At 38.6% G+C, this 13,970-nt stretch overlaps 2 protein-coding genes across 3 annotated transcripts; one reads left to right on the forward strand and one right to left on the reverse strand.

The window, feature by feature from the left end:
* The first annotated feature begins 1,602 nt into the window (after positions 1-1,602).
* LOC137732146 (COP1-interacting protein 7) lies at positions 1,603-11,092 on the forward strand. Of its 2 annotated transcripts, XM_068471445.2 has the most exons (13): positions 1,603-1,905; positions 2,467-2,646; positions 3,016-3,136; positions 3,216-3,255; positions 3,838-3,890; positions 3,970-4,022; positions 4,595-4,747; positions 4,850-5,013; positions 5,262-6,751; positions 7,806-8,813; positions 9,346-9,745; positions 10,519-10,581; positions 10,701-11,092. In XM_068471445.2, the coding sequence occupies exons 1-13, from the start codon at positions 1,847-1,849 to the stop codon at positions 10,766-10,768; spliced, it is 3,852 nt and encodes a 1,283-aa protein (XP_068327546.2). In that variant the 5' UTR covers positions 1,603-1,846; the 3' UTR covers positions 10,769-11,092. The 2 variants fall into 2 exon arrangements, with proteins under 2 accessions (XP_068327546.2, XP_088543616.1); XM_088687490.1 differs by lacking the exons at positions 9,346-9,745; positions 10,519-10,581; positions 10,701-11,092 and adding an exon at positions 8,977-9,079 and having other exon boundaries at positions 1,627-1,905.
* Positions 11,093-11,146: 54 nt separating this feature from the next.
* On the reverse strand, positions 11,147-13,914 carry LOC137732147 (putative protein phosphatase 2C-like protein 44). The gene is made up of 5 exons (XM_068471447.2): positions 13,611-13,914; positions 12,557-12,841; positions 12,065-12,317; positions 11,691-11,791; positions 11,147-11,604 (listed from the first exon to the last, which is right to left on the reverse strand). The coding sequence occupies exons 1-5, from the start codon at positions 13,767-13,769 to the stop codon at positions 11,467-11,469; spliced, it is 936 nt and encodes a 311-aa protein (XP_068327548.2). The 5' UTR covers positions 13,770-13,914; the 3' UTR covers positions 11,147-11,466.
* Positions 13,915-13,970: the final 56 nt, after the last annotated feature.

A 13,970-nucleotide genomic window follows, 5' to 3' on the forward strand; every position in this document is an offset into this window, starting at 1 on the left:
CTCACGAGCAACTTCCCAGTGGGTCGCCCATCATAGGATTGCTCAAGCCCCCTTTTCGCTTAACTTCGGAGTTCCTACGGAACCCGAAGCCAGTGAGCTCCCAAAATGCCTCGTGCTAGATAGGGATGAGAATATACATTTAAGGATCACTCCCCTGGGCGATGTGGGATGTCACAATCCACCCCCCTTAGGGGCCCGACGTCCTCGTCGGCACACCACGACCAGGGTTAGGCTCTGATACCAAATTGTCACATCCCGGCCTGGGGCGGATCACTTCCCGGGCCCGCTCCACCACCTTAGCACGATATTGTCCGCTTTGGACTTACCATTCCCTCACGGTTTTGTTTTTGGGAACTCACGAGCAACTTCCCAGTGGGTCACCCATCATGGGATTGCTCTAGCCTCATTCCCGCTTAACTTTGGAGTTCCCATGGAACTCGAAGCCAGTGAGCTCCCAAAAGGCCTCGTGCTAGGATAGGGATGAAAATATACATTTAAGGATCACTCCCCTGGGCGATGTGGGATGTCACATTTAACATTTAAATTCAAAAAAAAAAAAATCCAGAATAATAAAAAAAATGTTGGGTTAACGAGGTGAGCAAACTCAAACAATTCCGGTGGTACCCAAGCAATTTTCACAATTCCAGCAGCCTCGTGCACCTTGGATTTTGAGGTGCAGGGGAAGGACGAAGAAAAAGAGTCGTGTGGGTAAAAGATGGCGAGGGTTCCGTCGGCGGAACCACTGGCTAATCTCTGGCTGGAGTAGTTCCACGACGAGTAGATGGTGCCTTTATCAAGCGCCACCAAAGGTTTCTCCATAACATGCAATCATTGGAGCTCTGATCTACACCCACGACCTTGTCTTCATTAATCCGTAATTCCTAGAATCATTTTTGTCTTCATTAATTCTTGTTCAACTCAACACCCACGGAAAAGAAAGTGAAGAATTCTATTTCAAATATGCCTTTTCATATCCTGTCTGGTGATTTCTCCGCCTGCCGGCAAGAAGCCATGCGCCATCATCAAGTTCTACCAAAAAGCTTGAACAAATAAGTTTGTGCATTGAATAGCCACGTAAAAGAAGGTGAAGAATCCTATTTGGGTTTGCTCACCTTGTTAACCCAGCAGTTTTTTTCATTATTTTTAATATTTTTTTTAAATTTAAATGTTAAATAAATAAAGTTAACAGAGTTAATTTTTAAGTTAAGTTAAATAATGTGTCAACGTACTAGCAAGAAGACATAAATGAGATCCACTTTTGGAAACAGCAAACGGGAGCCTAATATAAGCTCCAAGAAATTTTACTCCTCAAGTCAAACACTGTTTTGGTTGTAATTAAACACCAACTACACACCAAAAATAAATCTTTAGTGGGGCCCTGGATGCCTCAACGGTCCAATGAAATTGCATGGGCATTCGTGTAATTTTACGCCGTCAAATCTGTTTCCCATCACCCAGCTGTTATATGATATAAAACTAATAAGGGTTGTCCTTTTCGTCTCAGCACCGCTCAACGTTTTCTTTTTTCCTAATCTACCCCTGCTTTATCTCATATATACAGTAATCTGCCACCATGCCTAAACCCTTTGGATCCTTCTCTCTCTCTTCCCTTCTCTCTCCTGTTGTAGTCTTCAGTCTAAAAAGCTCAATTTTTTTTTAGCTGGGACAGGCCATTTCTGTTCTGGGTTTAATCTGAAATTTTCTCATTTTTTTTCTCTGAGCCCATTTTTTCCCTCACAAATTAGCTTCACATTTCCACACTTTCCCAATGAGTCTCTGATCCCACTTTCCTGCATTGGTTCTATAAACCTGGGCTCAATCCTCCCCAACCCACTTTCCTGTAAGGATGAAGTGTTCAACTCGGCTGGACTCGGCTCTGTTCCAACTCACCCCAACTCGGACCAGGTAATCCTTTTCTTCAAATCAAATGAGTCTTCAATGTTTTTTTATTTTTTATTTTTACAATAAAGGCTGGATTTGGCTTTTTTATGCAATTGTATAGTATTGGGTTATATGAAGTTATGAGCAATGTCTAAGTTGGAATTTTATTATTTTTTGGATGGTTATTCTTGGTGTTTTAGAATTGGATCTTTTGGTGTTTTATTGGATATTTATGTTATGTGTCTGTTTTGTTATGTCATTGCATGTGTAAAAGTGTTTGATTATTTGGTACTCAATCTTTTCTGAGTTGCTTTGTTATTGTTCAGTTTGCATACCTTGATGAATTATAGTGTCTTAAATTCATTTGGAGCTACATTTAGTGGAAATGTGCAGATTTATTGATCGAGAAGCCGTATTTGTACTCGAATCTAAACAAGGAAAGATTTTGATGAAAATGCACTATTTGTTAGTTGTTGTCTGCTTTGTTTCTTGTTTATTATACGTAAATGTGATTGTGAAAGTTTCGAAGATGCCATACTGTTCATCATTTTGATATTTTCTGCTCCTAAACCTTCGTCTTGATAGGTGCGATCTGGTTATATCCGCAAATGGAATGACGGAGAAAATAGCTTCTGGTTTGTTGAATCCGTTTCTGTCCCACTTGAAGACTGCGCAAGAACAAATGGCCAAGGGTGGTTATTCAATTATTCTTGAGCCAGAGTCTGGCAGTGATGCAGCATGGTTCACAAAGAGTACGGTCCAAAGGTTGTAATGAAATCCAGTGCCTCTCTACTATCTAGGGTGTTCTCAACATGTTTGATGAGTGCATAAGTTCGATCTTCTCTGCTAAGCACACCAAGTAGAAAGTGTAGGGTAACACGACTGTTTCGTGCGGTGCATGCTTAATTTCTAATTTGGAATCCCTTCTCATTTTAAAGTTTCAATACAACTGATTTTCTATATTTGTCTTCAAATGTATGAAAAGTGATTACTAAGCCTCATAGGCTCAACATTTCATCTTACAAACCTATGACTGTTGCCAGAATTTTGGAATGCAGTATCTTGTATGCTGCAATGATAATTCCTCTCACTGGAAAACCATTATTCCGTACTAATTTGTGAGGTGAATATTAGGTTTGTTCGCTTTGTGAGCACCCCAGAGGTCTTGGAACGGGTGTACACTTTAGAATCTGAGATTTTACAGATTGAAGAGGCAATTGCAATTCAAGGAAATAATGACACGGGACTTAATCATGTAAGTAAAATCTGTTAGTTCTCAGTGATCTGTATTTGGTATCCGCATAGAAAAGTCAGTCTCAGTTTCTTTGTGGCAGGTAGAGGACAATCATGGAAAACCTGTAGATAGCGTTGAAGGTAATGTTGAAAAGACAACTAAACAATATGTCACACAAAGATTTTCTTATTAGTAAAATAAGACTTTTTTGCCTGTTTCTGTATTCTTTCAATTGTGCACTGGAAAGCTGATATTTGAGTTTTTTACCCTCCTCACTCAACACACTTGATGCAGATAGTTCTAGTGGTGTCCCAGCTTATGCCTTTATCAGGTGCCGACAGCCCCTAACTTCCCTACCATGCTTCACCAAAAACCTAGTTTTTTTTTTTGTCTCTCCCTTATACAAGCTCTGCCTTTGGGGTCTACATAGGAAAAAAGGGAGGGTGTTGAGGTACTAGAGGGGATTACTGGGGAAAGTTTCAAATGCTGCTTCATATCAGAACATGAAGTCTGGTGAAAGTTTCACTGGGCTTGTATCACTTTCCTCCCTTTTCCCACTTATTTTTGTTTCAACTAATGGATGGCAAATACTCAGTCAGCTAAGCTCTGTAATCTGTCGCCATATTTGTTTTTGTTTCTGATTCAAAAGACTGTAATTCCTTCTTTGTTCTCTAGTTAATGGTTCGTCTACTGGATTGTGAACCTCAAATTATTTTTTATAGGAAACAAGCTTTTGCTAGATGCTAGTGAAGAGAAAGCAATTGTCCTTTACCAGGTTTAAATCTGTACCTTTTTATTTCATTTTTTTGTTGTTGTTAGTGTTTCTGATTTGGTTTCTCTTGTAAAACTGGCAGCCTGATGGTCAACCTGAAGCAAATGGATCCACTGCACAAGAGGCAAATTCAAAGTACGTACCATCTCTTTCATATTCTCTTGTGCTGCTCCAAAGACCATGTGCCGTGCCTCTCATGGGTTAAAGTTGTCATGAAAGTAAACTGTTGTTTAAGGTCTCAGCACTTGTGATCTTGAAATTTCGGGTGGCCCTTCGAACCTAAATTCCCTTTGATTATCCTGCTGCCATATATTCATTTCAAGTAAACCAGGGATGCGTATGGGCTTATAGCTCTATCAAATTTTGAACCTCCTCCTCCTTACGTCTCCTTTCTATTCAGTTATAGGGTAGTTATCATTTGCAAAAAAAGAAAAAATGGTGCACCATTGATGTCAGAGAAAAAACAATGGTTTGTATCATCTCTATAAAAGTCTGATGGAAAAAAGAAGTTAAAGGGTCAGCACGCACACGTGCCTGCGTGCATCGTCTCCTACTCACCGACACATTTTCTATTGATAAATTCCATTCAATGGAGGGATATTCAGTTTCCTGCAACTATGCATTGCAGCACAGATTATTGGGATATTCCCTTATTTTCTGTATAACATAAGTGCAACTGCTAATCCATTTATCTAATATTATGGTAGAGTTCATCTTTTAAAAGTCCTGGAGACACGCAGAACTATGCTGCAGAAAGAGCAAGGTATGGCTTTTGCACGTGCTGTAGCCGCAGGTTTTGACGTTGATCATTTGCCACCATTGATATCATTTGCTGAATGGTTTGGAGCTTCACGCTTAATGTAAGTAGAATTTTTTTCCACTGGCCACTTTAACTTTAACATGAGGCAGGATATTTTGTATCAGAATCTTTCCTGATGATGTTAACTTTATCAATCTAACAGGGATGCTTGTAGAAGATTTAAGGAACTGTGGAAAAGAAAGCATGAAACTGGGCAATGGCTTGAAATTGAAGCAGCTGAAGCAATGGCTAACAGATCAGAATTCTCTGCCATGAATGCATCGGGCATAATGCTTTCGAGTGCGACCAACCAACAAGTAACTGCAGGTAGGAGTACAGGTTGTAAGAGGTATACTACTTATAGGTAACTCACCTATTATATTCACTGTTCTCAAAAAATTTCATCATGGAGACCGCGTCTTAAATAATTAGATTGATCATCAATTTCAGTTGTAAAGACAAAATCTAATGTTTTGACTTTGAGAAGGGGCCCCATTCATCATACTGCATGGCGTTAGTATAATCATGTTCACTACTTTTAGGATAGCTGAGATTTTGTCTGCTTATTTGTGCAGAAGAAAAGCCTCCTGCGGAGCATCAACCACCATTAAGCCACCAGGAACACTTTCCTGGCCAGTATCCCCATCAGATGTACCCTCCTTGGCCTGTTCAGTCTTCTCCAGGTGCATTACCAGTGTATCCACCATATCCTATGCAAGGCATGCCTTATTTTCAGAATTACCCAGGAAATAGCCCATTTTTTCAGCCGCCTTATCCGATAGTAGAGGATCCTAAACTCAATCAAGGTCAAAGAATACAGAAAAGGCACTCCATGGATAGCAGTAATGGAAATATTGAATCAAATGATGTGGAATTGGAAAAGGATTTTTCAAAAAGTCAAGAATCAAGAAAGAAGGCTAGCCGCTCAGGTAAAAAACAATCTGGCAGGGTTGTCATTCGGAACTTAAATTACATCACCGCAAAGGGAAAAAACTCTTCAGATAGTGACTCAGCTAGTGATTCTCAAACTGATGAGGACAATGGAGATTTTGAGGGTGGCATTCCTGAGATGAAGGTTACACACTCTCATAAATCCTCAAAAAGGAAAGAAACTGTTCTTATGGAGGAAGATGAAGGGAACTGGCAGGCATTTCAGAATTTCTTACTCAGAGATCCTGATGAAGACAGACGTGAGCTTGACCAAGGCATGTTTTCCATGGAAAAGAAGGGTCAACTGAAAAGGCGACAAAATAACCTGGGGGATGATCCTTTAGTTTCTGGTGGTCGAGATAGGGGAGAAATTCAAGAAGGAAGTACAACAGATATTAATAAATTTAGTGGAAATGTTACCCACATGCAAAAGTCATCAAATGATCAAATGTTGATATCTGCAAGAAATGATCAGTTGATTCATGGTAATGGTCAAATGGATTTACGGTCTACAGAAATAGATGGCATAAGGGGTAATTATAGAAGGACTGCCAGTGACGATTTTATGATTCATGGACATAATAACCAGTCAGGTTTTACAAGTTCTCCCTCGGATCCGCTTGCTATAAATGGATTTGATCGTGCAACCAATGGTTTGGATAGGAGGTCATCTCACAACATGGATGATGATTCATACATAATTCCATTGAGGTCAATTTCACTAGATCATCTCGAAAACAATGACAGAAATGCTATCGACATGGGCTCTGAGTTCCCATCAGCAGCTCAGGTGGAAAACTCGCAAGTTAACTATGAGCCAGATGAATTGACTTTAATGCCTGAGCGTGGTGCAGAAAAGGGTTCAACAGGCTATGACCCTTCTTTAGATTATGAAATGCAAGGTGCTTCTCTGGATAAGAAACATAAGGAAGTGATGAGTGAAAACAAGCAAGGGTCTAAGAAGCCTGACAAGGACAAGAAATCAAAAATGGTTTCAGATACTTCAGATAAGAAGATTGGAGGACCAATAAGGAGAGGAAAGCCCTCAAAACTTAGTCCTTTGGATGAAGCTCGAGCACGTGCTGAGAAACTAAGAAGCTTTAAAGCCGATCTTCAGAAAATGAAGAAAGAAAAGGTTATTTATCATTATCCTATCCGTTTTGCTTTTTCGCAGAGTAAATTTACTAAGACCTTTCCTGGTCTTACTAAATTACAATAGGCTATTCTCCCTTATCCAAAGTAGAGAATTTTTCTTTTTGAAACACTATTTTAGTATCATCTTCTTGACAGTTTTTGTATGCCTTGGACTTGCAACTGGGGTTAAAAAGCTTTTATTTTTGTTGCAATTTTAAAAAGATAGATGAACATTCTCAATGTTTTTGTCACTGGACTCACCGCCATCTTTGTACACTATTTCAAAGTGAATTTTTTTTTTTTCCTTTATTACCAATATTTTAAATAACAGTAAAAAGTATGCTGAAATTTACGGAGGTTAGAATAATTCCTTAAAATCTGAGGGATTTAATTTATTTGTTTATTTCAATTTTCCATAATGCTATTTTCACTTTGAAAAGTAGAAAAAATTGAGTCAGACAACAGTGATTTTGGCTATAAATATCTATCCATCATGTATTGCCCGATAAAAGCACATAAAATGTCTTGTGGAGTTCAGATAATTTTACAAGTTAGCCATGTCCTTGTCGGACACATCGCATGTTAGGACATCAACGTACGTATCAATCTTGTATTGCTCTTTAAATCATCTAAAATGTGTCATAAAACTATGAAGCACTGGAACTTTACCAGGTGGTCCTGTCCACATTATTTTTCTTGCACCTGAACATATTCTTAGACTTGGTATTTTCTTCAAGAAATTTCCCCAAATGAGTTTATGACCTTTTAAATTCAAGAGAGAGAGAGAGATAAAGTTAACAAAGTCAACTATATAACTTTGAATCCTTAGTTAAAAAAAAAAACACATTATAATGTAATTATTTTTTGCTTTCAATTTGTCGATTTATCACTGATCATATTTGTTCTGTATTGTAACTTATTTCCTGGGTCTGGTGTCCATGCCTGTGCAACAAGTGGTTATATATGTTGTAGAATCAGCTTCACATGCTATATGCTAGCCAGTTTATCTGTTTTATTCATAAGATTTTTGAAGTTTTTGCACTTTTTGTTTTCAGGAAGAAGAAGAGATGAAACGGCTGGAAGCTTTAAAGATACAGAGGCAAAAGAGGATTGCTGCTCGAGGTGGTACCATCCCTGCAATGTCACCATTGCCCTTGCTGCAAACCAGGAAACAAGGGCCGACAAAACTATCTCCAAGCACACACAGAGGATCAAAGTTTCGTGATTCAGAGCCAGGGTCATCATCTCCTTTGCAAAGGATGCCCATCAAAACTGGCTCTGTGGGCTCTGCCGATTCTCACAAAACCTCCAAATCCAGCAAACTGAGTACTGGAAACCACTCTGCTGTACACAGGTTAACCCGGTCTGTATCTTCATTGCCTGAACAAAAGAAAGACATTGCTGGTGTTGCAAGTAATCCTGAACAAAAGAAAGACATCGCTGGTGTTGCAAGTAATCCTGAACAAAAGAAAGACATCGCTGGTGTTGCAAGTAATGCTAAGCTATCCATGGCACGGATTCGAAGGTTATCAGAGCCTAAGGTGACTAACGGCCATCATGTTTCTTCAGTGAAGCTGCGGAGTACTGTAACAGTATCAAAGCCAAAAGTTTCTGATGGGCATGAGAGCAAGAAAATATCTGCTATCGTGAATTATGACAAAAGCAAGGCTGCTACTCTCCCAGAATTGAAAATCAGGACACCCAAGGGACCTGATGCTGCCCAGAGCACATCAACGACCAAAGGAGTGACACAGAAAGATGATTCTGTGAAGTCTACCTCTGAAGGTGGTCAACCGAAGGGGAATGATGACAAAATTTCACACCATAGTGATCGGGACGACAACCCAGTAATTGAGAAAACTCTCGTGATGCTTGAGAAACCTTCCATTCCCATTGTACATGCGGAAGAAACTTTGAGGGATGCGAAGGGACAGAATATTAAGGAGAAGACAGAGGTGTCAGAGTATGCTGCTATTCGGGCACCAGTTTCACCACTAACGATTGATACAATCAATAGAGAACCTGCTCGTGACCTATTACAGCAGCAACTTCAGTCTCATGAGGTATGGTTTATCAGATAACCAAAGGATTTTGCTTCCAGTTTTACATTTTTTGTCTATACTGACTGCAACGGACCATGATGGGTTTGATTGCGTCTGAAAAGTTTACAAGCAAGTAATAGTCATTGTTTACAATCTAAAATTGCAATTTCAATAACTGCAACAGAAGAGGAAGATCCGTAGGCTGTATTCATATCTATGGTATTAATTCTTGGTCAGTGTTCCTAACTAGTAAAAGTGCAGTTTTATATGAATCCTTACTATTACCACATGTGAATTTCAAAAGCTTTTTATTTTTTAATTTTAATTTTTATGTTTTTTCTGGTCAGAGATAGCATCAGAAATTTTATTTGCAATTCAATTGCTTTCATTTATTTATTTATTTGTAATATACATCGTTAGGCATTTATCTTTCTTTGACTCTTCAAAAAGAATACAGCTATGAACAATAAGATATATTTAGTTAGTCATATCATAAATCGTGGACCAATTTCTGAGTGGTGTTTGTGCTTTGTGTAACCACATTGATGGATAGGTTACTACGAGTAATATGGAGAAGGAATCGGCAAAGTTTTCAAGCAATAGCACTGCTCCAAAACCATATCAAGCCCCTTATGTGCGAGTTCCTTCTCTGGAAGGTCCATGTACTCAGAATCCTGAGTATGGAAAAGCACCCACAAACTTAAAGACTCTGGCAATAGGCACAGTGACCATAAAAGCACTTGTACCTGAGTCTAGTAACCTTGAAAAGATTCCAGAAGCATTTGAAAAGCCTCAGGCAAAGGAATCATTAAAAGGGTTCAGACGGCTGTTAAAGTTTGGGAAGAAGAACCATGGCTCATCATCAGGTGAACGTAATGTTGAATCAGATAACGTCAGCATGAATGGTACTGAGGCAGGTGATAATGGGACAAACATTGTTTCTTCTAGTGAAGGTAACTTGCATTAGGCCTTGAAAACAAATAAACAAAACATTTTGACAACCGATCACATTCATTATGCGGGCTAGACAGAATTTGAAGTGTAATTAACATTATGGAATGAATAAAATAAGACTAATGAAAATTTGCAGCTATAAACTCCGAATTCATTCTTTGTAAACTCCTAATTCATGCAAGTCCTTGTACCAGTTAAACATTACATTATCCAAATCCATTGTGGATTAAATATTTGTAACACCATCTCTTATAGAATGTCTATTGCATGTGCCTCCGTTTTCTGGTTGTTGTAAACTTACCGTGCGAAAAAATCCATATGTTTTTCCATTTTTGTACTGAGGATACTATAGGTTTCTATAGATGCTCCCGTCTGTTTTATCTGTCTATTAAGTGTTTCAATGTTCATGTGATCTCGTAGTAGTTTGCAATGTGGCACGTAGAGAACTAATGTATTTTTCTTGTGCAGTTCTAGGAACAATTAGTGAATAAAATGTTTTGCTGATGTGATTGATGTGACTTTGGCTCCCGGTTCACCTTGCTTTGTTTCGTTTGCTGTTGTGTGCACGCGCTTTTGATTGCTATCTCTCCTGTGTGTTTTATTTGTCATCACTAAGTCTGTTCATTTATGAAGATTGCAAGTCACTGGTTTGTGAAAAAATCAAAATTTGTAGGTTCACGGGGTGTGGATTGGGTCAATAAGAAGTTATTTATAGAGTCTGATCTCAAATACTATATAAGCTGACACTCATTTTTTTTGTGCTCCATATCAGTCTTTACATTAAAGAATCTGATATCACAAGATGAAACTCCAAATCCCAGCTCTACACAAAACTGTAAGTGTTTATCATTTTTGCAACACGCGTTGCTCCATTCAATTTTTTTTTTTTTTCCTTTTCTTTTTAATGATTCAATAATTTTCTAACCGCGTAGAATTTCATTCATATGGTTACAGCTTCTCGCCATTTCTCCTTGTTGTCACCATTCAAAAGAAAGACTAGCGAGAAGAAGCTGACAACGTGACGATGTGAATGCTTGCGAAATTGAAGACAGAAGCAACAAGGTTTCTTTTATTTTTGCAGCACTTGGCTGCAATCTGAGTCATAAAAGCTCTACAGATTTTCCTCTCCTGTATGTTTAAAAGTAAAATCTTAGTTTTGATGTTGTATAACTTGTCTTTGTACATTCATATTAGTTTGTTAGCGTTGCATGCGGAATTCGTTTGTAGCGCTCCTCTGCGTAATTTGCAAGCTCAACGAGGATTGTTGTTGGACATGGTTTATTGTGGATGGGATTGATGTCGGGTTCGTGGATGTCAGAGAGGGAAAATGCACAAAAATAGAGTTTGTGAGAAGTGGCTTGTGATTTTCTTTTAGATTTCAAGTTTCGACCGAGACAGGGTTGCAAAATTTGTTACATTATATGTCACTTTTGAACTCCTAGTCATGTTTTTCCTTTAGTACGAGCGATATTCGTATATTAATCTACACAAAGGGGAGGGGGAACAGTGTGGGTTCAAGAGGAAGGCAGCAACCACACAATTGCGACCGCAAGTTATGCTCAAGAAATATGTGTTATGTTGCTTTGTAAGAGAATCCCACCACTAAAAATCCACTCTTTCCTTGGTTGAACTAAGATGCAGGAACTTAGGGCGTCTTTTAACCCAAAAAGTGTCTCGTACAAGATGAACAAACGAGTGCCAAACAAATTGTTACCACATGTTAATCAAATCTGATGACCAAGCAAGAAATGCTGCCTCTGCTCATTCTATTCGAAGCTTCCTCCGCCAAATACTCGGAAGCCGTCTGTGGATTTTCGATGCTTCGGATGAGATTCACAGCCTCTTGATTCTTCATTACCTGAAACACGTTATCGTTGATGGATTACTGTCTCTCTAATAGGAAGAACTTGCAGTAAATATGTGCGGGATGATCAAATGTCTTACCTCCCATATGCCATTGCTGGCTAAAATCACAAATTCAGTATCCGGATCAACCCCTTCAACCCCAACAACAAGGTCTGAGCTTTTACAAGTTTTGGTCTTTGCTGCATAGCCCGAAATCACACGCTAAAATGTGAGCATTTCGCACACGTATACGCAAGCGAATTTTAAACACGAGCGTGTCAAAAATGAGGTATGGATACGGCTACTGCTGGACTTGATGATTCGTTTCCGTTGAAGGTCATCAACTTTGTATCCCCAGCATGGCGTGGTCGAATCCAAACCTCATTTTCTTAAACAAGTAAACATTGTCACACCATCTGACGCATCAGTTGGTGAACAAATTTGGCGGCTCCAGGGTTATGAGTCCACGTTACCTCTGAACAACCTGTGTGACCAAATCTTTTTGGTTGATTGCTTCTTCTTGGTGCCTATCTGATGAGCGAAACCATCTTTACACACAACTGCTCTATAGTCTCCCATGTTAGCCAATACAAGCTTTTCCCCGTCCATCACCATCGCGGAAACTGAACCGACTCCGTTCGTCTCCTCCGAGGCCTCTCTAACCTTTGACCTAGCACCAAGAAAGGCTTTTCTCATCGTCTCCTTGCTCTTTCCCCTTATATGAGACTGCACAAAGTTGGACATAAAAAATGAACAATCAACAATTATTTTTCTCTGTTACATGAGTATAAATTCTCCCATCCTATTGCGCACACTCGAGCAACTCTGTAGTTGGTGTACACCAAAGAGAAAATAACGCAAAACCCCGTTCGCATGAGCCGGAACTAATTAACAATCATCTTAATGAAAATTGGATTGTGATTACTTTAACTTGTGCTTAAACTAAAGGAAGGTGTTTCCTATACCTCTTTAGGCTTCTTGTCAAACAAATGTGACTGCATGTACTTGGTAACCCGGTCGCCAACCCGGGCATCGAAAACTCCGAAAAACCAGAGCTCAAGCTCTTCGATTTGCTCTCTCTGAGCCACAATAAAGTCGGAGTTGGAATCGCCATAGGTAGCCGGTGATGTGTAGCTCTCACAGGTGTGATATCCATGTGAGACTGCAGGCATCATCCACGACGGTTTCTTTGCCATGGTGGCCTCTTTCTTCTTCCTCCCCACACCACTTCCCATGAGGAAGCGTTTCAGCTGCAAAGCCCGAAACCACATTTTTTGGTACAATTAAGAAAGGAATGCTACTAGTTAAGGATACATATATACATACATACATATATATATATATGTATATATGTGTGTGTGTGTGTGTGTGTACTCACACATATACACACAAACTTTTGGGTAAAAAATTAGTGATAATGACATGCATTATACAAGGGAACAATGGAAACTCAAAAGTCTTAAAACCGAAAACAAGCAAAAAGACAAAAAAAACACCAACAAAAATGCTATTTAACATCTATATGTACCATCATGTCTCTATGGGATACACATGTGTTGGTGGACTCTACATTTATTAGAGAGATGATACAAATAGATGATAAGTTTAGCACTACTTAAAAATCAAACAGTAACGTTTAAACAACATTGCTACGTCCAGGTTCGAAAATCAAACTTTGTATATGGTAATTCCATAACAATTGTAAGGTAATTCCATAATAATAATAATAATAATAATAATAATTATTATTATTATTATTATTATTATTATTATAACAACAATAATCACTTTTCTTTTTTTTTTGTCATTTCCAATTTTTCAAACACCATTAATTAACATCTTACATAATCTAGCACCACCATAAAAGTTATCAACCAAAACTGAGAAACCCGGAAATAAGATTATCCAGATAGTCCAAGAACACGATCAAAAAGACTAAATAAATGCAGTTTTTCAAGAAAATGGAACATGTATATAGGAGAGTTCAAGCGCTAACCATGAAAACATGTGCAAACTTACATTTGGCTTGATCTGAATATCTTTAACACCCATGAGCACCCCTGAAATATGATTAGGGGCCATTTTATCTTTAGCACTCATGAACACCCCTGAAATATGATTAGGGGTCATTTTATCTTTAACGCCCATGAGCATCCCTGAAATACGATCAGAGGCCATTCGGTGATTATCTAGTAGACGAAGAAGATAATCACCTTCAGGCCAACAAAAAAAGAAACAAGATAAATCACTTGAAGGGGAAGAATTTTTTAGAAATTGGAAATAATGGATAAATAGAGAAGAAATTAAGAGCTAAACTTGGCATATGTGATGGTTTGCCAGTTTTGTTGGTAATGTAATTATAATTTGGAGCTATTTAAA

Source organism: Pyrus communis, chromosome 16 (genome assembly GCF_041283825.1).
Source record: "Pyrus communis isolate YQ-2024b chromosome 16, ASM4128382v1, whole genome shotgun sequence".
NCBI classification, from domain to species: Eukaryota; Viridiplantae; Streptophyta; class Magnoliopsida; order Rosales; family Rosaceae; genus Pyrus; species Pyrus communis.